A 23,870-nucleotide genomic window follows, 5' to 3' on the forward strand; every position below is an offset into this window, starting at 1 on the left:
ACACATTGAGCACATATACACACATAGCGCACATGCATGTATACACACACACACATTGAGCACATATACACACATAGCAGACACACATGGATACACCGAGCGCATACACACATAGCGCACATGCATGTATACACACACACACATGACTCGCCCACCCCAGGGCTATGGGACACCCGGTGCCGGGCTGGACTAGTCCGGTGGTAGTCAGTGGTGGCTGGGCCCGGCTCCGTGGCCCTGGTGGGTGTCAGTAGAATATGTGGCTTGCTTGTTAATGGTTGTGTTCGTGACGCCACCTGTGGTATGCGGCTAATAAGCCGCCGCTGCTGTGTGAGGCCTCCGGGAAGATATTATGGCAGCTATGATGGTACTGCTCCCCACAGGTGGAGCAATGCCCGGGGCACAGTTGGTGCTTGTGAAAGTCTATGGTGCTGTGTGACTAACACGGTGCAGGGCCGACAGGCGAGGAAAGAACCAGGCACAAACAACAGTCTCTTTACCTTTTCCTCTTTTACTCTGGGAACAGTCCAGTCCTGGGAGACCGTTACAGGTGGTGATGGGGATCCGGTCGGCCTGGAAGTACTTGGGGTGATCTTTCTGGCCAGCTGAGTATGAGGCCTACTCCTGTACCTTTCTTGGTGATGATAGGACCCTGCTTCTCTGAATCCAGCAATGGCCCTCTTCGCTGCTGGGACCAATAGCACGTCCCTTCCCTCTGTAGGTGGCTGCGCAGGCCCACTCCCTGGTGCTTCTCCGCTGGGGTCCACACCGGGCCCTGATGCTGCAGCTGTACCTTGGATGTGTCTGGGCCAGGGGCTTGCAGCTCCCCTGCCCTTCGGATTCGGCTACCAGGGACGGATTTTATACCCTGGCAACCACAGACTCCGATGTCCGAGTCTCTCTGCTGCCTCTCAGCTACTCCTGCTTCTCTGGGCCAAACTGCTCCAGCTCTAGGCCCCAGATTCACAGGACAGCTCACTCTGTGTCTGTTCACTTCTGCTGCTCCCTACAGACTAACTAACTCCTCCCCCAGGTCAGGCTTAAGGAAGCTCCCTGAAACTTCAGGTTCAGAGCTCCCCCTACTGGCCTGAGGGAGAAACTGCGGTGGATGTTAACTTACTGGCCAGTAGATTTCCCCATTACCTCCAGGCTCAGCATTAACCCTCAGGAGGGCAATGCCGTTGTGGCGACCAGGTCCTAGGGCGCCACACTCCCCCTTAGTTAAATTCAGTACTCCCGGACTGTAGAAACAAAACATAACACGTCATACATTTCATCCCAATATGGGAGGCACATTCTCTTTAACGTTACAATCTTAAACATTTCTATAAGAGTCCAGTGTGGCTCCCTGCCGGGTGTCCATTACACTGCTCCATGGGGGACCCGCCGCGATCAAACCCCCAACGTAGGCTCTGGGCGTGCGTCAGAGCATTGATGACCCCACTCTATGCACGCCGGACGGGTTTTTCTTCAGGGGTGTTTGAGCACACTGGTGCTAACTATGAACAATTTAGGTGTTGGCCACCCATAGTCCAGTGGCCCAATTGTCCATTTTCGCAATCAAAGAAAAAGAAAACATTTTGTGCACAACATGACAGACATTTTGCATAACTATTTACACTCTAATAAGTACTCTTTACTTTATACAGTAGACTCCCTATACCTTAGAGGGGGTTGTCCCCGAGTGCTGCGCTGGGACCTACGTAGCTCTGGTGTTTGCCCCTGACTACGTGGTACGTCTTCTATCTCAGCACTACAGGTGGGCCTAACCCCAATAGGTAAGCGTGATGGTTGCCTTTGTGGTCCAGGAGTCGCCAAGGGTATGACAGGTTCACCACTGACAGGGGGTTGATCCTCCTGTTCCACTGCTGGCGTGTCATCTCGTGCTGGAGCGGACGATTCTTTAGGTGGATCCGGAACCTTTTCTGTTTCTGGCTCGACCAACTGCGGAAACGCCAAAACTGGTACCACTATGGCATTGTTGATTCGGGTCCAAGTTTTGGGGAACTTCCCAAGGATGGTTTGAATCATCTCCCCTTCTTTCTCTTGACTTTGGCGACTTCCTTGTACTCCTTCCATTTCTCTTTGGATTCGGCACCGTTCAGGGCACGCTTTCAGGCGGTCTCGGGAAATTGCTTGACAGGTCTTGCCTTCATCTTTGCTTATGAGGCATACCTTACTATTGTCAAAGTTGGAGGGGATAATGGTGTAGGGCTCGTTTTCCCACTGATCATCCAACTTATGCGTCTTCCGCTTCTTCTTGAGGACTTGTTCTCCAGGTGCTAAGGGAGTTGCTGGGGCTGTTTGATTGTAATGCTGTTCTTGTCTCGTTCTTGCTTGAGACAGGCTCCTTTCCACGCACTCCTGGACCTTACGGTACCGCTGTTGCCGTTCTGCATCCCAATCCTCTATTTCTTGAACCGCCTCAGGCGACACAGTCCCCATCTCAAAGTCTACAGGCAACTTGCCTGGTCTGGCTCGCATCAGGTAAGCGGGGCTGCAGTTGGTCGAATTCACTGGGATGTGGTTGTACAAGTCTACCAGATCTGGCAACTTTTCTGGCCATTGGTTCCTCTCTTCCAGCGGTAGGGTCTTCAGCATATCAATAACCACATGGTTCATTTTCTCGCACAGTCCATTGGTCTGGGGGTGGTACGGTGTGGTTCGAATTTTCTTACAACCGTACATGTTACAGAACTCTTGGAACACTTCAGCCTCGAATGCAGGACCCTGATCCGTCAGTACCCTTTCCGGATAGCCGTGCGGTCGACAAAAGGATGCCTGGAACGCTCTAGCTGCCGTCCTGGCTGTCTGGTCCTTCACAGGCACTACTACCAGGAAACGAGAGTAATGGTCCACAATGGTGAGGGCGTACACATAGCCTGACCGGCTTGGTGTTAACTTCACGTGGTCCAGGGCCACCAACTCCAGGGGCTGCTTCGTGACAATTGGCTGTAGGGGAGACCTTTGGCTGGCATCATCCTTCCGCCTCAAGTTACACGGGCCACAGTCTCGGCACCATTTCTCGATCATCTTTCTCATGTGCACCCAGTAGAACCGATCACGGAGTAAGGCCTCCAACTTCTTCCACCCGAAGTGCCCGGCGTTATCATGATACGCTGCTAGGACCATTGGAGCATCCCTCTGCGGAACCACTATCTGCCAGACAAGTTCATTTGTTCGATAGTTGACATATCTCTTGCAGAGCTTGCCCTGGTAGGTGAACAGTCGTCCCCTCTCCTTCCACAGCTGCTGGGCTTCCTCTGGAGCGTCTGGGCCAAGATGGGTCTCAGCTTGCGCTAGCTTCTCTTTGACCAATCGCACGGCCGGGTCACCATTCTGTGTTTCTTCCCAATTATGGTGGAGTAATGGATTGACCGAGACCTCGTGCTGGTTTAAGCGCTTCACTCCCACAGCATGCTCACACTGTGAAACACCCTGGTGATGGAAAGCCGGTAACTCTATCTCTTCGAGTTCATCCAGGTCTTCTCCAGACTCGGGTAAGTGAGGCATTCTGGACAGCGCATCAGCATTGTTATTCTTCTTGCCAGCCCGATACTTGATGGTAAAGTCAAAGTTAGACAGCCGGGCCATCCATCGCTGTTCCATCGCACCTAACTTGGCTGTTGCCAGGTGTGTCAACGGATTGTTGTCCGTGAAGATGGTAAACTTGGCCGATGCCAGATAGTGCTTGAAGCGTTCAGTCACTGCCCACACAATAGCGAGGAACTCCAGCTTGAAGGAACTGTAGTTTTCTGGATTCCTTTCCGTGGGCCGAAGCTTCCTACTGGCGTACGCTATTACCCTCTCTCTGCCTCCCTGTACCTGGGACAGAACTGCTCCCAGTCCCACGTTGCTGGCGTCTGTGTACAGTATAAACGGTTGGCTGTAGTCAGGGTAGGCCAGAATTTCTTCTCCCGTGAGAGCCCCTTTCAGCCGGACAAAGGATGTTTCCAGTTGGCTGCCCCATTCAAATGGAGGGCTCTGCTTCTTAGCCTGCTTCGGCTGGCCCACCAGGAGATCTTGAAGGGGCGCTGCTATCTTGGTGAACCCATCAATGAACCTTCGGTAGTAGCCCACCAGTCCAAGGAACTGCCGCACCTCCTTCACCGTGGTGGGTCTTGGCCAGTCCTTAATTACCGTGACTTTCTCCGGATCAGGTGCCACGCCTTCTGCGCTGACCACATGACCCAGGTACTGTACCTTTGGCTTCAAGAGGTGACATTTGGACGGCTTGATCTTCAGGCCATATTTCGACAAGGACTCAAACACTTCTGCTAAGTGCTTCAGGTGGTCCTCATAAGTCTTGGAGTAGACTATTACGTCATCCAGGTACAGCAGCACGGTTTCGAAGTTGTGGTGGCCCAAGCAGCACTCCATCAACCGTTGGAATGTCCCTGGGGCGTTGCAGAGCCCGAATGGCATACAATTGAACTCACAGAGACCCATTGGTGTCGTGAATGCAGTCTTCTCCTTGTCCGCCTCTGCCACGGGAACCTGCCAATACCCACTGGTGAGATCCAAAGTGGAGAAATAGTTAGCTGACTTTAAGGCTGTTAGTGACTCCTCTATTCTGGGTAGTGGATAGGCATCTTTATGTGTAATGCGGTTAATTTGCCTGTAATCTACACACATTCTCATTGTACCATCTTTTTTCTTTACGAGCACTAGTGGAGCTGCCCAGGGGCTACAACTATCTCTGATAACCCCAGCCTCCTTCATTTCCCGTAACATTTCCTTGGCACACTGATACTATGCGGGGGGTACAGGGCGGTATCTTTCTTTAATGGGATGATGATCACCCGTGGGGATTTGATGTTGAACCCCTTTCACCTGCCCAAAATCTAGGGGGTGTTTGCTGAAGACCCGCTCATACTCCTGTACCACCCGGTAAACCCCATGCTTTTGGTGTGAGGGGGTGGAGTCGGTGCCCACATGTAATTTTTGGCACCAGTCTTCCGGCTGCCCCTTGGAGCCATTGTCTTCCGCCTGGTCGGACGGGATCAAGGGTTCCACTGCTTTAATGGTATTGTTGCTGACAGTGTACAATTTTGCCACAGTGGCATACCGTGGCAATTTGGCCTCCTCCTCCCCACAATTCAGGACACGGACGGGCACTCTCCCCTTGCGAACGTCCGCTACCCCTCTGGCTATCAGGACTCCAGGCCTACTGTCTGAATACATTGGTTCTACCAAGGCATGGTAATCCTGACCCTTGAGGCCTATTGCTGCCCGACACCATATCAACATTTCACTTCTTGGGGGTATTACAATGGGGAGGGGGTCACTTACCCTCACACTGCCAATTTCTCCTCCGGCCAGCTCTACCTGCTGCCTCCTCATCAGGGCTCTGATCTCCCTCTGTAGGGCACGCTGCTGCCCGGAGCTGGCAGTTTCAGACGCCTGCTGTAACAAAATTATCACTTCGGCAATACAATTTTCTATCACATTTGTACCAAGGGTTAGCAGTGGGTCAGATTCTTTGCGATCAATATCTACAATTATCATCCCCTGACATGGCAATTCCACCCGCCCCACTTTAATGGTTACTTCTTTGTACCCAATCTGAGGTAAGGGCTGACCATTACTGGCCACAATTGTTAAATCATCATCTGGGCCATGGTCAATGTCTGAATCGGCCCAATATCTTTTGTACAGTTTGTGGGGGATGGTTGTTACCTGGGACCCCGTATCCAGGAGGGCATTCAAAGGGATTCCATCCAGCACAATAGGAAGGACCGGTCGTCCTCCCACATACTTGCTGCGGCTGGGGGTTGAGCCGGGCTTCCTTACACCTGGGGGTCGGCTCCTGGCCCCAGGCTCGGCCCATTTAAAGGACAGCGTCGTGCAATGTGGCCCGCCTGGTTGCAGTTGCGGCAGATCGGTTGTCCTGTTGAATCGTACCGGTCTGTGTCTCTGCCTCGGGTCGGCGGAATCCTTCTCTGTCGCATCCATGGGACGTCCTCTGGGCTGGAGGCCAACTCGATTTTCGCAGGCGAGGGGGTCATTTGTAGAGACTGCACGGTCTTGGCAAGGGCAGCCACAGTCTTGGTCAGCTCCTGGACCTGTTGTCTGAGCTCCGCAGTGGGATCCTTATCCAGGGACTGCGCCTCAGCCCCTGCAGTGGCTCGTGTTGCAGGCACCACCCCGGGGTACGTGATAGCAGGAGGCCGGAGGGGTACTGGGTCATTCGGCGTAGATTCTCTCAGTACCCTGATGGCCTGGTCCTTAAACTTGGCAAAGTCCAGAGCAGGGTTCTGCAGGACCAGGATACGCAGCTGGGTCCTGTGGGCATCTGACAGGAGCCCCTCTATGAACTGCTCAGTTAGGAGTTTGTCTTCTTCACGTACACTCTCTGGGTCCACCTGTTTAACTGCTTTCAGGGCCTCTTGCAGGTTTAGGGCATAGTCCCTTATGCTGTCTGTGGCCCGCTGCTTGCACCCAAAGAATCTCATCTTTATCTCTGCTGCGGTGCGAGTGTCAAACGTACTCTTTAGCTTGGCCAGTATCTGGGCTGCTGTCCCTTTATCTGTATCAGGCCATGACTTCGCTTCACGCTGGGCTGCGCCGGCTAGCTGTCCCATTAATATGCCCACCTTCTGGCTCTCAGTCAGCGGATACACCCGGAATAAGCTGTGCAGGCTTTCTCTGAAGTCACTCAAGGTATGGGACTCCCCGGAGTATTGCGGCAGCCATTCTGCTCCCGGTATGTATGGCATGGTGATCGGCATTACCGGCGCTACAGTGGGGGCCGGGGCGACGGCGACTGGGATTGCTTCTGCTGGTGCTGCGGCGTCTCGGGCTATGGCAGCCACCTGCCCTCCCTCTGAGTCGGACATCTTCCTCCCCCTTAGTGAACCTTACCAGGCTCCGTTCACTTTTCAAATTTTCTTCCGGGTCGCGCGGGGTTAACAGCGCTCTGCTCTGATGGCGCGCTCCCTTCGCGCTCTTTGTCAGGCACGCCCCCCTTCTTCCTGCGCTCGGCGAGGCTAATGGCGGCGATGGTCTGCAGCCAGTACACAATCTTTTAAGCACAATTCCGGCAGGCGCACAGTACCCGGTGGGACCGGGCACGAAATCCTGTTCGTGACGCCAAAAGTTGACTCGCCCACCCCAGGGCTATGGGACACCCGGTGCCGGGCTGGACTAGTCCGGTGGTAGTCAGTGGTGGCTGGGCCCGGCTCCGTGGCCCTGGTGGGTGTCAGTAGAATATGTGGCTTGCTTGTTAATGGTTGTGTTCGTGACGCCACCTGTGGTATGCGGCTAATAAGCCGCCGCTGCTGTGTGAGGCCTCCGGGAAGATATTATGGCAGCTATGATGGTACTGCTCCCCACAGGTGGAGCAATGCCCGGGGCACAGTTGGTGCTTGTGAAAGTCTATGGTGCTGTGTGACTAACACGGTGCAGGGCCGACAGGCGAGGAAAGAACCAGGCACAAACAACAGTCTCTTTACCTTTTCCTCTTTTACTCTGGGAACAGTCCAGTCCTGGGAGACCGTTACAGGTGGTGATGGGGATCCGGTCGGCCTGGAAGTACTTGGGGTGATCTTTCTGGCCAGCTGAGTATGAGGCCTACTCCTGTACCTTTCTTGGTGATGATAGGACCCTGCTTCTCTGAATCCAGCAATGGCCCTCTTCGCTGCTGGGACCAATAGCACGTCCCTTCCCTCTGTAGGTGGCTGCGCAGGCCCACTCCCTGGTGCTTCTCCGCTGGGGTCCACACCGGGCCCTGATGCTGCAGCTGTACCTTGGATGTGTCTGGGCCAGGGGCTTGCAGCTCCCCTGCCCTTCGGATTCGGCTACCAGGGACGGATTTTATACCCTGGCAACCACAGACTCCGATGTCCGAGTCTCTCTGCTGCCTCTCAGCTACTCCTGCTTCTCTGGGCCAAACTGCTCCAGCTCTAGGCCCCAGATTCACAGGACAGCTCACTCTGTGTCTGTTCACTTCTGCTGCTCCCTACAGACTAACTAACTCCTCCCCCAGGTCAGGCTTAAGGAAGCTCCCTGAAACTTCAGGTTCAGAGCTCCCCCTACTGGCCTGAGGGAGAAACTGCGGTGGATGTTAACTTACTGGCCAGTAGATTTCCCCATTACCTCCAGGCTCAGCATTAACCCTCAGGAGGGCAATGCCGTTGTGGCGACCAGGTCCTAGGGCGCCACACACACACTCTGCTGTATATTCACCCAGCGATGCGGTCCCCGGCACTGAAGTCCCCAGCGCTGTTCCCGCTTCCAGCTCACCAAGGCACTGAACATTCAGTGAGTATAATAAGCGGGGATAAGGAGCGAGAGGCAGCAGAGCCAGAGACAGCTTCTTTGGAGAGAACTAAATATAGAAAATATTTTTATTAAAAAGACCCATATTTTCTCCGGTATGTTTTACACTGATGTCACACAGATCACATCAGTGTGCGATCCGTGTGACATCCATGCTGCCGGAGATGCCTGCGTGTGTGCGTGCGGGTTCATGAAAAGTCACACTGTCCATGTGCAAACACGGACGTGTGAGGCACATCATAGAATAACATGGCTACGTGTGACATCCGTGTTAAAAACGGATGTCAGATGTACCTAAAACACGGACGTCTGAAACCAGCCTACGGCAGCGCGCCAGATCCGACAAAGTGGAGAAAAGCTGGATGTCTGAAACCACTAGCTTACCCCGGCTCCCGGCACACGTGTGCCGGAGCCGGCGTTGGCTGGTAACCATGGTACACATTGGGTAACTATAGAAACCGCTTTGCTTAGTTACCCAATGTGTACCATGGTTACTAGCTTACCCTGGCTCTCGGCACACGTGTGCCGGGCGTACACTGTTAACCAGCATACACATCGGGTGACTATGGAAACTGCTTACCATAGTTACCCGATGTGTACCATGGTTACTAGCTTACCCCGGCTCCCTACCCATTCAAATCGTTGGTCTCCCACTGTCAAACACGCCGATGCGTGCTGCACAGCAGGAGACCAACGAGCACAAAAAGAACCATCATTATTCAAGACTTACTGATTATATTATTATTCAATCTGCTAACCTACATTCACATTCTAGACTACCCGATACGTTAGAATTGGGCCACCTTCTAGTGTATCATAAAGGTACTGTAGTTTTATATACAAGTAGTCTATATGCGACATGGCTGATTGTCTAATAGATACAGTATATGTGATAGGTATAATTACTACATATACAATATGCCTCTATTTCCCTTACTATTAGTTCAGCAAGCTATCTGGATTTTACAAGGGGAAGCTAGCAAACTACAAAGCCTTTTGTTTGCGATGATAGCTTAAAGACACTTCCTGTATGGAGAAACTAATGACATGCAATGCTCAGGTGTGATTTTGGCCATTCCTCCATACAAACACTCTTCAAATCCTGAAGCTTCCATGGGCTCCTTCTATGATCTTTGAGCTTTAGTTCCTTCCATAAATTTTCTACTGGATTCAGATCATGTTTTTGGCTGGGCCATTCTAACAGCTTTATTTTCTTTTTTTGGAATCATTCAAGGGTCTTCTTGGCTGTGTGTTTGTGAATATTGTCTTGCTGAAATAACCACCCTTGTTACAGCTTCCTGGTAGAAGGCAGAAGATTTTTATCAAGAATGTATCGGTAAATTTGTCCATTCATCCGTCCTTCAATTATATGACGTTTGCAAGTGCCATATGCTGAAGTACAGCCCCACACCATGAGGTTCCCATCTCCAAATGTCATTGTTGGTATGGTGTTTTTGGGTTGATTTGCCTTTTGGCCTCCAAACATGGTGTATTATGGCATCCAAAGAGTTCAATTTTGGTTTCATCTGACCAGATTATATTCTCCCAGTATTTCACAGGCTTGTCTAAATGTTGTTGAGGAAACATTAAATACACTTGAACATGGCATTTGTTCAGCAGTGGAGTCTTGCCTGGTGAGCGTGCCATGGAGATTGAGTGTATTACTTGCTGAACTAATAGTAAGACAAATAGAAGCATATTGTATACAGAATGTAATAATTATACCTATCACATATTAGACGTTCAGCTTTGTTGCATATAAACTACTTGTATATAAAACTACAGCACTTTTTTCTGCCATTATATATGAAGTATATGTTCCTGCAAATTTGTCAGTAACAATGATTTTTTTAATTTGATATATGGATGTGATACATTATATACAGGAATATACCCCTATTTCATTTTCACGTAAAATTCAATTAGTGTATCAGTCTAAGGCCTCTTTCACATGTCCGTGAAAATCACGCAGGTTTTTTACGGACATGTTAAAGGTGCGTTTTGCCCTCCGTGAGCAGTGTTTATGGCACACTTGTGTTCTTGGTGTGTTATCCGTGATAACATACGGAGAACGGGAACTTTCTGCTCACCTGTCCCTGGCATTGCTCTCCGTGGTGCTGATCTTTGGTCTCCGGTCCTGTCGACTCCCCGCTGCTGCTGCTTCCGGCCGCAGTGGAGTGAATATGCAATGAGCGGTGGTCGGAAGCAAGTGACAGCATCGGCAGAGACCGCAGGGCTGGAGAAGGTGAGTAAAGATTTATTATTTTTTCTCAGACACATGTGTTTTCTCTGGTGCCTGTCACACGGAACACCTCCATGTGGTCCGTTTGCAGGTCGTGTGACACCCGTGATACCGGAGAAAAACGGACATGTCTACGTGTGGAGCACACGGGCACACGTATGCTCCACATGTACACACGGTCCATGGCAGAATACGCACGTGAGCGCAGACCCATTGATTTTAATGAGTCTACGTGTGCCAGTGTCTCCAGTACGTGAGGAAATGGGCCAAACACGTACCGGAGACATGGACGTGTGAAGGGGGCCTAAGAGGAAGAAAGTAGGGGCAGTACTCAGAACCCTGCTCTGATGACGAGCCGCACTACCTACAGCTGGACCCTTCCGGTTTGACCATCATCCTCACTTACATTACAAGGCTTATCTCTGGTCATATCTTCTGGAGGAAAGCTATTTTACACATTTTTCTTTCCAAGAACCATTAGCTTCTTCCAAGAATATAAACAAGTGTTAAAAATTGTTACTTTTTTACTCTACAGTAGTGATGTGCGGACCTGCAGATAATTGGGTTTGGCAGGTCCAACCAGGTTTAAAAAAAACCTGGTTTGGGCCCAGTTTTGAACCCAGATATCTGGCCGGACGCCAGTCCCATATTAGTCTACGGAGACCCGAATCAGGTGCTTAAAAATGGTGGTAGAAGGGATAGAGGATTGGAGCAATCACTTCATACTTACCGGTCTCTGTGCAGCTATACACTGCTTCCAGGGCCGCTCATTATCTTCATGCACAGTTCCCATGATCCTCCATGGTGATTGCAGGTAACCTGAACTCAGCTTAGTAATGGGGGGTCTCATAGCTGCCTCCCATTACTAATCTAGGGCTTAGTGGCAGCTGTGAGTGGTAAGTATAAAGCACTTGCTTTATACTTATTTTCTTTGATTTTTTGTATTACCCTGGTGGCCGGATCCGGATCGTTACCCGAAGTTCCGTGAGAACTCTCGGCCAGGGTCGGTGCTTGGGTTCTTTTAAATCCACGCGGATCCGGACTTTTACAGACTGGGTCCACCCATCACTATTCTACAGTCAAGGTCTATGACATCCATACTCACCTTAAACAAAGATCTGTCTTGAAAAGGTTCACATACCAACTTTTCTACATTTCCACCGGCCAAGAATGTTACAATCACGATAAGCATGAGAAGCCAGGAGAAGAGGAAGCTGAATCCAACTCCGCTGTATAGGAATAATCAAAAAGAGAATTTCAGAGAAAAATTCACATATGTGACATATGAAGTATAAAATCATGAATTATTGGGGACCCAAATCAGTGGCAAAGCATGAGTTCCCAGCCCCTCGGGGCAAGGCAAGTCTTTTGTGCCCCCTTGCCCTTGATTCGTTGGCACTGCACTTGGATAAACCCTGTCTTCATTCATTATGTGCTCATCTTCTGTCATCTCCGTTGCTGTCTATGCAGAGTGCAGCAGTGGAGATGAGTTACTTGCCATCTACAGTGATCTCCATAGGCAGCAACCGAGATAAAGTTCACTCCCTTACACTGAGCGTTGTCATTTCGGTTGCTACCTATGCAGAGCGCAGCACCCAATGACAAATTTATCTCGACTTCTACGCTCTGAATTAGCAATACCAGGTAGGCAATCACTGTGCTTTTGCCAGCGTTAACAGCGTTAGCCGTGCTGGTGCCGTTGTGAAGGGATACTTAGGTGAAATTTTGAACACCCATAGATTTTAGAACCTGAGGCTATCACTCCACTGCCACCATTGCCCCCCCGTTCCCCCACAACCACCAATATGCCACTGCCCCCCCAATAAAACACCATGTAGAACTACACTGGATCAGGAGGGAGATATGATATGGTATCTATAAGCTGTGCAAAGGATACTCACGCCATGAGAAAGTTCCCTCCAGTGTTTGAGATGCAGCCTCTCGTGGTTGGGGAAGCATGTTGGTCAAAACCACAAGAGCCAAATAGGAGGCCAAGGAAGTAGAAGACGGCAATAAGTGTCACCATGCAACAGAGGACAAGAGAACCCAACCACCTGCAGAGGAGACATCAGGGTTAAATGTATTGTGGAAATTGTTTTATCAGCAGGAGATTATCAGTAGTGGACTAGTAAACCCGCTGCCATGTATTCCTACATAATCATGAGCCCTGTATAACAACACCCCTACCGCTGACTGACAGCTTTTCAGCACAGTGTACACAGAAATCTGCCAATCAGTGGTGGGGGCGGGGTTATACACAGCTCAGCATTCAGAGAACTGGGTTATCTGTACAAGATAAAACAGTGATTTCATGAAAACTGCAGCCCAGTAAGTGACACATCGCTGGGATCAGGGTCTCTGTCCCTACATCATGCTGTACTCAAACACCTGGAGACAGATTTAATGAAAACCTTTGTCCATGACCTGTGCTTGCTATTGCTGCTCATCTCCACATCAACCTCTTGCTTGCTACATAGCTTCCAAATGTTCCAATACATCACACAACATTCCTTAGAAGTGACTGTAAGAAACATTATGTAACATTCCTCAAAATGACTGGAAATGAACATATTTCCTGATAAATATATGCAAGAATCGATTGCCTCAAGGAGTAGAAGTTCCTCTCAGGTATTTACTCATAGCATACATATCACATCTGGGTTTCTTTTCTATAGCGTCAACTATATTCACATGTATGACTTCAAGGGGTAACAGCTGGGAGATCAGGAGGACAATCCTTACAGAAGACTTAAAGAGAATCGGTCAGAAGGTTTCTGATATATATTCTGAGAACAGCATATGTAAGGGCAGAGAGCCTGATTCCAGTGATATGTCACTTGATCAGCAGCATTCTGTAGTTTCAATACAATCAGGTTTTATTAACAGGATATTATCACTAGAGGACTAGATGCCGCATGCAAGACAGTCCAGCTAATCTGTGTAACCCCGCCCCACCACAGTGTGTGGGTGGGGTTATATACAGCTCAGCATTTATGACCACTGCTACATCAACAGCAGAGGAAACAGGGGTTCTATCAAAATTGCACCAAGCAGTCGAGGATGTGAAACATTGCTACAATCAGGATCTCTGCCCCTACATCATGCTGCTCTCAGATGAAATAGCAAAAACCTGCTGACAGATACTCTTTAAAGGGTAACTCTAGCCAAATAGTGTCATGACATAGATTTGGTAGTATTCAAAATAATATACAATATTATAAAATGAAGACGTGCGCAGAGTGCTGACAGACACACTGTCACAAGGAAGTTTTTACAATTACATTGCGGACTGTCATGGCAGCTTCAGGATCTGTGGAGACTACAGATTCTGGCACTCTGCCTGCTAAGTTCTCTGATGTCTCTGATCAGTTCAGGCTAGCAAGAGTTAAACTCTGCTGGTCTGCTTGTTAGTCTCCTTTGATCACATGCTCACATTCGATACCCATCCTATTTATGCTGGCTGGACACCTTTAATGCCAGCTATAGCTTATCTATACTGGTATGGTGAGGTGCTGTAATCCAGACTAACTGGTGGCTGTAGTGCTTTGTTGCTATGAGTGGTTGTAGTGTTAACCCTGTTGTCCTTTTGTCGCTGCCTTACTTCTCTTGCTTTTCTCCTTAGTTTCTTACTATCTGTTTCTGTGAGTTTGCGGTGTGTCTGAGTTTTGTTTTTTCCTTGTCTGCCTTAATTTGTGTTGCCATCACACTCCTACCCCTTCCCTCTCTGCTTGGGTGGGGGATGGGAACAGTTTAGTTTAATCAGGAGAATAGTAAGATATGGGACTCTGGCATCTCCACCATCAAGAGTAATCTGGATGTTGGGGATAACCTAGGCTTCCCTAGTGTGAGGGACAGTATAGGAGGCCCCTGTCCCTTGCTATCCTACAGTCACATCATGACACACACAATGTGGACCACTATGCTGTGTATAAGCTGCAGAGGCTGGCGCAATATGGTATATACAGTCTTCTCTTACATGAAGTGTATATATCTCAACACCAACATTAGATATCTTATGAACTGAAGAAGTTGTCAACATTTGGAGGCATTTTTTTTACTCGAAGCCTCTTGATTTCCTACAGATTTAACTTTGATGTGGTCTGTGGTCAGAAATCAGTTGAAAGGAGCTCAGAAAAAGACATGACAGATTTAGAAACTCTTCTTCAGACTGTTATGACGAGTTGACTGACAGATTCTCAGTTAACTCATTCTGCAGCCAGCAATAAACAGTGCAAAACAGAGACTATAATAAGCAAATACTGCAGATTTATTGTTTTTTATGAAACCCAATTGCAAAACATATTTGTTGTCCAAAATATATGTATTTAAGTTAAAAAAAAAAGTCACTCAAGATGGACAACCCTTCTAATATCCCAGCAAGTTTCCAGGTCTCCTTTGGGATATTGGAAGCACAAAAGGTCACATCTACGTGGTGGGGCGGAGGTCACTGATTACTTTTAATGAAGTAATAAGGCGGTAAGCTGTGATCATCATAGGGCAAAGTATACAGCCACTGTGTACACCTGATAAGCAGTGCCCGATGACGTAATGCAAGTCTATGGGTAATACCTACAGCTGGATCTTAATTACTATGTAAAGAAGCAACAACGATCAGTCTCAAAACTACCTCATATCTTGTCAAACTACTATTCCCTCCTTCCTCCATGCTTTACACTGCAGCTGCAGCTCTAGTTGTTCAGATTGGCTGCTGTGCATAAGGGGCACTTTGCACACTACATCGCAGCTGCGATGTCGGTGGGGTCAAATCGAAAGTGACGCACATCCAGCGTCGCAGTCAATATCGTAGTGTGTAAATCGTTTTTGATACGATTAACGAGCGCAAAAGCGTCGTAATCGTATCATCGGTGTAGCGTCCGACATTTTCATAATTTCATAATTTGGCTGCAGCGACGGTATGATGTTATTCCTCGTTCCTGCGGCAGCACACATCGCTGTGTGAGAAGCCGCAGGAGCGAGGAACATCTCCTTACCTGCGTCACCGCGGCTCACGCCGGCTATGCGGAAGGACGGAGGTGGGCGGGATGTTACGTCCCACTCATCTCCGCCCCTCCGCTTCTATTGGCCTCCTGCCGTGTGACGTTGCTGTGACGCTGCACAACCCGCCCCCTTAGGAAGGAGGCGGGTCGCCGGCCAGAGCGACGTCGCAGGGTAGGTGGGTCCATGTGAAGCTGCCGTAGCGATAATATTCGCTACGAGAGCTATCACAAGATATCGCTGCTGCGACGGGGGCGGGGACTATCGCGCTCGGCTTGCGATGCCGTAGTGTGCAAAGTACCCCTAAGAGTTTTTGATGGGCCGAGAATCAGTGAATGAACGCTTGTTGCATGTGAATGTGCCATAAATCACCCAAAACACCAACAAAATCATCATCGTCAGCAACACATAGTCCAGTGTATACAGGAGCTGTGCTGCCCGTGACACCATGCTGTATGGGGACAGAATGATCGATCCGATCCCATCTGTATTCATCAGCCTCTATAAAGAGGCACTGATTGACCATACATTCAACCAGAGCTCATTGAAAGGGGTATTCACATCTCTGAGATCCTATCCCAATATGTAGTAGGTGTAATATTATTATTATTATTATTATTATTATTAATAATAACAATAATAATATTAGAAAATATCTCCAATTAGAAACGTTGTATAGTTCTCCTGATATAGCCATGTCTAGTACCTCATGCGCAGGGCATTGCAGCTTAGGTATCCATGGCTACCACCACGAGCAATTAACTGTCAATATATGAGTGGATGTAACCATGGATACCTAAGCTACAATGCCCAGCACATGAGGTAAGAGACAGCTAATCAGGAGAACTATACTACATTTCTAATTGGAGGTATTTGATATTATTGTTACTGCTACTGCTGCTACTACTGCTACTACCACTACCACTACCACTACCACTACTACTACTATTATCCTGAATGTAGGAAGCTGAGGGGCCATTATACTGTATATAGAGGATCTGTAGGACCATTATACTGTCTGTACGGAGGCTATGGAGCCTGCATATGGTGTATAGGAGGGCTCTGGGGCCATCATACTGTATATAGAAGGGCTCTGGAGCCATCATACTGTATATAGAAGGGCTATGTGCCATCATACTGTATATAGGAGGGCTCTGAGGCCATCATACTGTATATAGAAGGGCTCTGGAGCCATCATACTGTATATAGAAGGGCTATGTGCCATCATACTGTATATAGGAGGGTTCTGGGGCAATCATACTGTATTTAGGAGGGCTCTAGGGCCATCATACTGTATATAGGAGGGCTCTGAGGCCATCATACTATATATAGGAGGGCTCTTGGACCATGATACTGTATATAGGAGGGCTATGTGCCATCATACTGTATATAGGAGGGCTCTGGGGCCATCATACTGTATATAGGAGGGTTCTGGGGCAATCATACTGTATTTAGGAGGGCTCTAGGGCCATCATACTGTATATAGGAGGGCTCTGAGGCCATCATACTGTATATAGGAGGGCTCTTGGGCCATGATACTGTATATAGGAGGGCTATGTGCCATCATACTGTATATAGAAGGGCTCTGGTGCCATCATACTGTATATAGGAGGGTTCTGGGGCAATCATACTGTATTTAGGAGGGCTCTGGGGCCATAATACTGTATATAGGAGGACTCTGAGGCCATCATACTGTATATAGGAGGGCTCTGGTGCTATCATACTGTATATAGGAGGGCTCTGGTGCCATCATACTGTATATAGGAGGGTTCTGGGGCAATCATACTGTATTTAGGAGGGCTCTGGGGCCATAATACTGTATATAGGAGGACTCTGAGGCCATCATACTGTATATAGGAGGGCTCTGGTGCCATCATACTGTATATAGGAGGGCTCTGGTGCCATCATACTGTATATAGGAGGGTTCTGGGGCAATCATACTGTATTTAGGAGGGCTCTGGGGCCATCATACTGTATATAGGAGGGCTCTGAGGCCATCATACTGTATATAGGAGGGCTATGTGCCATCATACTGCATATACGGTAGGAGGGCTCTGGGACCATCATACTGTATATAGAAGGGCTCTGGGGCCATAATACTGTATATAGAAGGGCTATGTGCCATCATACTGTATATAGGAGGGCTCTGGGGCCATCATACTGTATATAGGAGGGCTCTGGGGCCATCATAATGTATATAAGAGGGCTCTGGGGCCATCATACTGTATTTAGGAGGGCTCTGGGGCCATCATACTGTATATAGGAGGGCTTTGGGGCCATCATACTGTATATAGGAGGGCTCTGGGGCCATCGTACTGTATATAGGAGGGCTTTGGGGCCATCATACTGGATATAGAAGTGCTATGGGGCCATCATACTATATATAGAAGGGCTAAGAAGTCATCATACTATATGTAGAAGGGTTTTGGGGCAATCATACTGTATATAGGAGGGTTATGGGGCCATCATACTATATGAAAAGGGCTGTGGGGTCGCAGTACACTAGGCATGACTACACAGAAAACTTTGGCCACATGACCCCTGTTATGCTGTGAAGCCCCAGCCTAAATTTAAGAATTTGACCTGGGCGCTAACGGGATTATTCTAAGTGGCCCCAGACCCAATTTCATTTTGACATCCCAGCTATAGACAATCAGTCTTTGTGAGTCACCTCCACAAGAGCAAGGTGGCTCAGTGTGGTCACCTGCTACTAACCAACAAATACTGTATAGTCACATCTCTTCTTAGAAAACAGCATAGCAAGAAAAATGTGGGTTTTTTTTATTTTAACCTGAGTTGAGATTAAAAGGGAATAAAGTGGAATCAAATTTCTCGTGAAAATCAAGTCTGTAGCGTGTCTGGACACAGTGTCTGAAACATCAACATTATGTCTCATAATTGTCATTTTTTACATTAATGTGACTAATAGCTGAATGGAATTTAACCCTTGTCTGGTACCTTGAAAAAAAAAAATCACTAGTACCAATCTGCATGGGTTCATGTTGACCCCATGGTACCAGATATGATACAGAGCAACACATGGGCTCCCAGCACTGTTACTGAGGAATTTTAGCCCATTCCTCATGGTCAATGGCCTACAATTCACTAATATTATTTGGTTACCAAGAGAGTGGTCCAAAAAGTTAAGAGGACAGATTATTACCTTTGAATAAACAAATAAACAGCATGACGGTGGCTCGGTGATGCCTACAGTGAAGCATGGCGGTGAATCAGTGATACCTACAGTGAAGCATGACAGTGACTTGGTGATGCCTATGACGCGCCCATGGGGTCCAAAGGGTTAATCCTCACTGGGCCGGTGTAGGGGTTTGGGATGTCACAGGAGCTAGGCCCGGTTCCGTGACCCCAGTGGTATCAATAAAAGGGGGGGGGGGGTAATGATGGGGATAGTAGTTATTCGTGAGGCCACCTGTGATATGCGGCTTTAATAGGAGCCACCACTGGAAAAGGTTTTCTCTGAGGGCCGATGGTAGTGCAGCTAGGTTGGTACAGCTCTCCACAGGCAGAGCTCGGGCCCACAGGGAGGTTGGGAGTAGTAGTAATCTTTCAGCGGAGCGCAGGATTGGAGGCGGTGAAGAAAGGGAGCGACACAGGGGTTGCATTTCAAATTCTTTACTCACTGAGATGTCACCACCTTTGGACTGCCGGACTCCTCTGTCATGGGCTCCAGCCAATCCCGGATAGTTCGGAGGTCAGAACCGGTGTTTCTTTCTGTGAGTCCTTCCTACTTACGCTGTGTTGTGTGAGTCCCTGCGGCTGGAAGCTATGCTGGGACCCGAGTCCTTGGATGGGCTCCATTCCTGTCCTGTATGGCAGGCAGCACGAGTCCGTTACTGGTGCCGCTCTTTTGTCACGACTCCTGGCTCTATATGCTGCTGTGCCCCGGGTACTTTGTGTGGGCCAGAAGACTTGGAATCCTCTGCCCGCGGGATTCTGCTGGCGGGACGTACAGTGCCCAATAGACTAGGGCTCCGCACCCTTATCTGTGCACTCGGTCCTGAGGGAGCTATGGCGTAGCTCTACCCTCATTGACCGTGTTCTCACCATGTCTCACTTGTTCCCTTGCTGCTGACTAACCGTCACTAACTGAATGTCTGTGTGTGTGTGTCGCCTAACTCCCCAATCTGTTGCTCCACCCCTCGGGTTGCTGAACTAGTGGGTGGAGGTTCCCATACCTTGTGGTGACCATCTAAATGAACCTACCCTAACCCAGTCCGGTGACACTAGACACTAACTGTGTGTTTTGGTGGATTGTGGGGTTTACCGGCAATGACCTCTTCCTTACCCGGGATGAATATTGCACCTCTGGCGAGGTGCAGTACCCTGTGGCGACTGAAGCCTCATCAGGGGCGCCATACCTACAATGAACTATAGTGGTGGCTCGATGATGTCCACATTGAAGCATAGTGGTGGCTCGGTGATGGCTACAGTGAAGCATGGTAATGGCTCGGTGATGCGTACAGTGAAGCATATTGGCGGCTTGATGATGCCTACATTGAAGCATGGTGGTGGCTCAGTGATGCTTACAGTGAAGCATGATGGTGGCTCGGTGATACCTACAGTGAAGCATGGCAGTGACTTGGTGATGCTTACAGTGAAATGTGAGGCTCAGGGATGCCTAGATTAAAGCATGGTGATGGCTCGGTGATACTCTGGGGCTGATTTTCTTCCTATGCCACTTGGAACCTGCAGTGTATGGACGTCATGAGGGATTCATCCAAGTATCAGAAAATCCTACAGCATCGACGATCTCCAGAACAACAACCACTCTCACTCGTCCAGGACGTTTCTCATCATTGGTACTGATTCTGCTGAAGTGTCCCATATTAAATTTGGTAACCAAGTCCTTAACTGTGGAATATGAAGGGCATTGATCCCCCAATGTCTGCGACATATCACCATGAATATCCTTTGCGGACTTTCCTTGCAGAAACAAGAATTTTATCACTCCTCTGCTCTCAGTTGCTGTGAATATCGCACTAGACTCCACCATTTTGTTTTCCCGCGTGCGTAAAACACTGTTGCCATAAGTAACAAGTAGAAACCATCATGGCTTCTGTGAAGAAGCTGAAGCTTGGGCATCATTGCACCTTTTCACGGGATAACCATACTTCAAAGTCCACCAAGACTTGGTTTCAGAAGATGTCCTGGAAGTTTCTGGAATGGCGGTAAGAGTAACTTGAACTTCCATATAATATCTTTAGTGGGCTTTGAAGAAGTCGTTTACAACACGTGAACCGAAAAATATTAGTGAACCGGAGGCCAATAATGATGAGGAATAAGCTAGGATTCTCCAGAAGCACTGCCAGAAGCTGGTGTTGGGCTGTTCATTACTTTTACAGCAGGTTATAACAGCCAAAGGAGCCTTACTATGTAACAAAGACACATGTCATGAAGAGGATGAATAATTCTGAGACTGATGTAATAAAATGGCATTTTGTGTTTCATTTTGAGAAAAAAAACAAACCACTTGTTATACAAGTATCGAACTATGTAAGTTCTTTGGTCTGGATCGCATTCCCTCACCAGACCAGTATGGAGACACTCTAGCTGGCATTAAAGAGACTGTCACCAGGCTTTTCCTCCACCATCTGAGAACAGCATAATGTAGAAACAGAGACCCTGATTCCAGCGATGTGTCACTTATTGAGCTGATTGATGTAATTTTGATAAAATCAATATTTTCTCTGCTGCAGATCTCACAGTTATATAGAGCTCATGAATATGCTGGACTACCTGCAGCACGACAAGTAGTCCTCTAATGATAATCTACTGCTGATCAATCACTGATTGAATCAAAACTACACTAAGTAGCCCAGTAAGTGACACCTTGTTGGAATCAGTGTCTCTGCTGGACTACCTGCAGCATGCCAAGTAGTCCTCTAATGATAATCTACTGCCGATTAATCATTGATTGTATCAAAACTACACTAACCAGTCCAGTAAGTAACACATTACTGGAATCAGGATCTCGGCTCCTATCTTATGCTGCTCTTATTAGGTGGCAAAAACCTGATAACAGACTCCCTTCAACTAATAAACCCAGTGGGGGTTGAATAATTTTGATTGTAACTTTACATACACTTTATGTACAGTCATATGAAAAAGTTTGGGCACCCCTATTAATGTTAACCTTTTTTCTTCATAACAATTTGGGTTTTTGCAACAGCTATTTCAGTTTCATATCTCTAATAACTGATGAACTGAGTAATATTTCTGGATTGAAATGAGGTTTATTGTACTAACAGAAAATGTGCAATCCACATTTAAACAAAATTTGACCGGTGCAAAAGTATGGGCACCTCAACATAAAAGTGACATTAATATTTTGTAGATCCTCCTTTTGCAAAAATAACAGCCTCTAGTGGCTTCCTGTAGCTTTTAATGAGTTCCTGGATCCTGGATGAAGGTATATTTGACCATTCCTGTTTACAAAACAATTCCAGTTCAGTTAAGTTTGATGGTCGCCGAGCATGGACAGCACGCTAGCAAGATGATGCTGCAGGTCTTTGGAGGTGGTCTGTGGATTGTCCTTGACTGTTCTCACCATTCTTCTTCTCTGCCTTTCTGATATTTTTCTTGGCCTGCCACTTCTGGGCTTAACAAGAACTGTACCTGTGTTCTTCCATTTCCTTACTATGTTCCTCACAGTGGAAACTGACAGTTTAAATCTCTGATGTAACTTTTTGTATCCTTCCCCTGAACAACTATGTTGAATAATCTTTGTTTTTAGATCATTTGAGTGTTGTTTTGAGGAGCCCATGATGCCACTCTTCATAGGAGATTCAAATAGGAGAACAACTTGCAAGTGGCCACCTTAAATACCTTTTCTCATGATTGGATACAAATGCCTATGAAGTTCAAAGCTGAATGAGGTTACAAAACCAATTTAGTAAGTCAGTAAAAAGTAGTTAGGAGTGTTCAAATCAAGAAACTAATAAGGGTGCCCATATTTTTGCACCGGTCACATTTTGTTTAAATGCGGATTGCACATTTTCTGTTAGTACAATAAACCTCATTTCAATCCAGAAATATTACTCAGTCCATCAGTTATTAGATATATGAAACTGAAATAGCTGTTGCAAAAACCCAAATTGTTATAAAGAAAAAAGGTTAACATTAATAGGGGTGCCCAAACTTTTTCATATGACTGTATGTATGCTGGTTTTCTCATTTTTCTTGACTTGGGAAGGGGTAGTGACTCTTCTGAGACAAAGCAAGATGATTATTGGCCATTCTCAAAGTTAAAAACATGCACAGTATCTTTGTCCTAGAAAGAAAGAAAGCTATCCCGCTATACCACCTATAGGAGGTAGCTACCCTGTAAGTTAATGTAAAAACTCTATTAAAGGGACATTTACATTTAAAGGACATATGAATGTAGAAGATCTGTAAACAGGATCCATGTGTATATGCCATAAATGCTTTAGATTGCAAAAACCATTTACATGATGAATATATTGGCAGCATCCCTAAGTAAACCAACATACAGCAGTAATAAAATTACAATACATGAGTGACCTCTCTCTATTAATGAATGACTGTGTTCATCCTGAACACATGAAACCTTCTGCTAGGTGCATGCAAAGTCTTAAACAGCTACTTAAAGGGAACCAGTCAGGTCCCCTCTGCCCTCCAACCCAGCATCATTGATACCTGTATGACCAAATTCCCTGCCTAACCAGCCCTATAACCCTATTCACTAATATGAATGTTTAAAAAGGACTTATAAACCTCACTATTCCTATGCTAATTAGGGCCTTGATTAGCGGTAGGTGCATTTGTGCCGCCTCGGCGCAGACCGGGGTGCTCGGATCCGGGGTGGTTGTGGCTCGAGGGCTCCGGACCCGGGCTCGGCAGACACTCAGATCCTTGAAAGGGGATTATTTACAGGGGAGAAGTTCGTGACGCCACCTGCGGGTTGCGGTAATGGGAGTACCGCTGCTGCTGGAATGAGTACCGGGGCAGATGGTGGGGAGCAGCAAGGTGTCAGTCCCTCCGCAGGTAGGGAAGGCCCTGGCCTCTGGGGTTGTTGGTGAGATGTTTGGGAGCACAGGGTGCAGGGAGGCCAAGTTACTCACTGCGGGTTGTCGTGGTGCAGGATAAGGATTATAAAGCAGACATTCACACTGAAGATAAACCAAAGACTCTGTGCATCACAGTCTCTACAGGGGAGCCCCTTCAGGTGTCCACTCCCACCGGTGTCACTGGGTAATCCAGAGCCGCCTCGGTGCACAAGTTAGTTCTCTGTGTGGCTCCTCGGCTTGAAGCTGTTGGGGCCCCACTCACTATGTTTTTAGTGTGTTGATTAAATATAGAGAGGGAACCACGGGTA

The 23,870-nt window shown here is 47.8% G+C and overlaps 1 protein-coding gene across 10 annotated transcripts in view; it reads right to left on the bottom strand.

Moving 5' to 3' along the window:
* Positions 1-23,870, bottom strand: part of PROM1 (prominin 1) — a 316,884-nt gene that overhangs the window by 72,051 nt on the left and 220,963 nt on the right. For all 10 annotated transcript variants that reach the window (XR_012753972.1, XR_012753974.1, XR_012753970.1 and 7 more), the window contains 2 exons: positions 12,421-12,573; positions 11,625-11,748 (listed from right to left, as the gene is read on the bottom strand). Coding sequence is in view for 3 of the 10 variants with exons in the window: in XM_075346904.1 (XP_075203019.1) it covers positions 11,625-11,748; positions 12,421-12,573 (277 nt within the window). In the remaining 7 variants the exon portion in view is untranslated. The remainder of the gene's footprint in view (positions 1-11,624; positions 11,749-12,420; positions 12,574-23,870) is intronic.

Source organism: Anomaloglossus baeobatrachus, chromosome 1 (assembly GCF_048569485.1).
Source record: "Anomaloglossus baeobatrachus isolate aAnoBae1 chromosome 1, aAnoBae1.hap1, whole genome shotgun sequence".
Lineage (NCBI taxonomy): Eukaryota > Metazoa > Chordata > Amphibia > Anura > Aromobatidae > Anomaloglossus > Anomaloglossus baeobatrachus.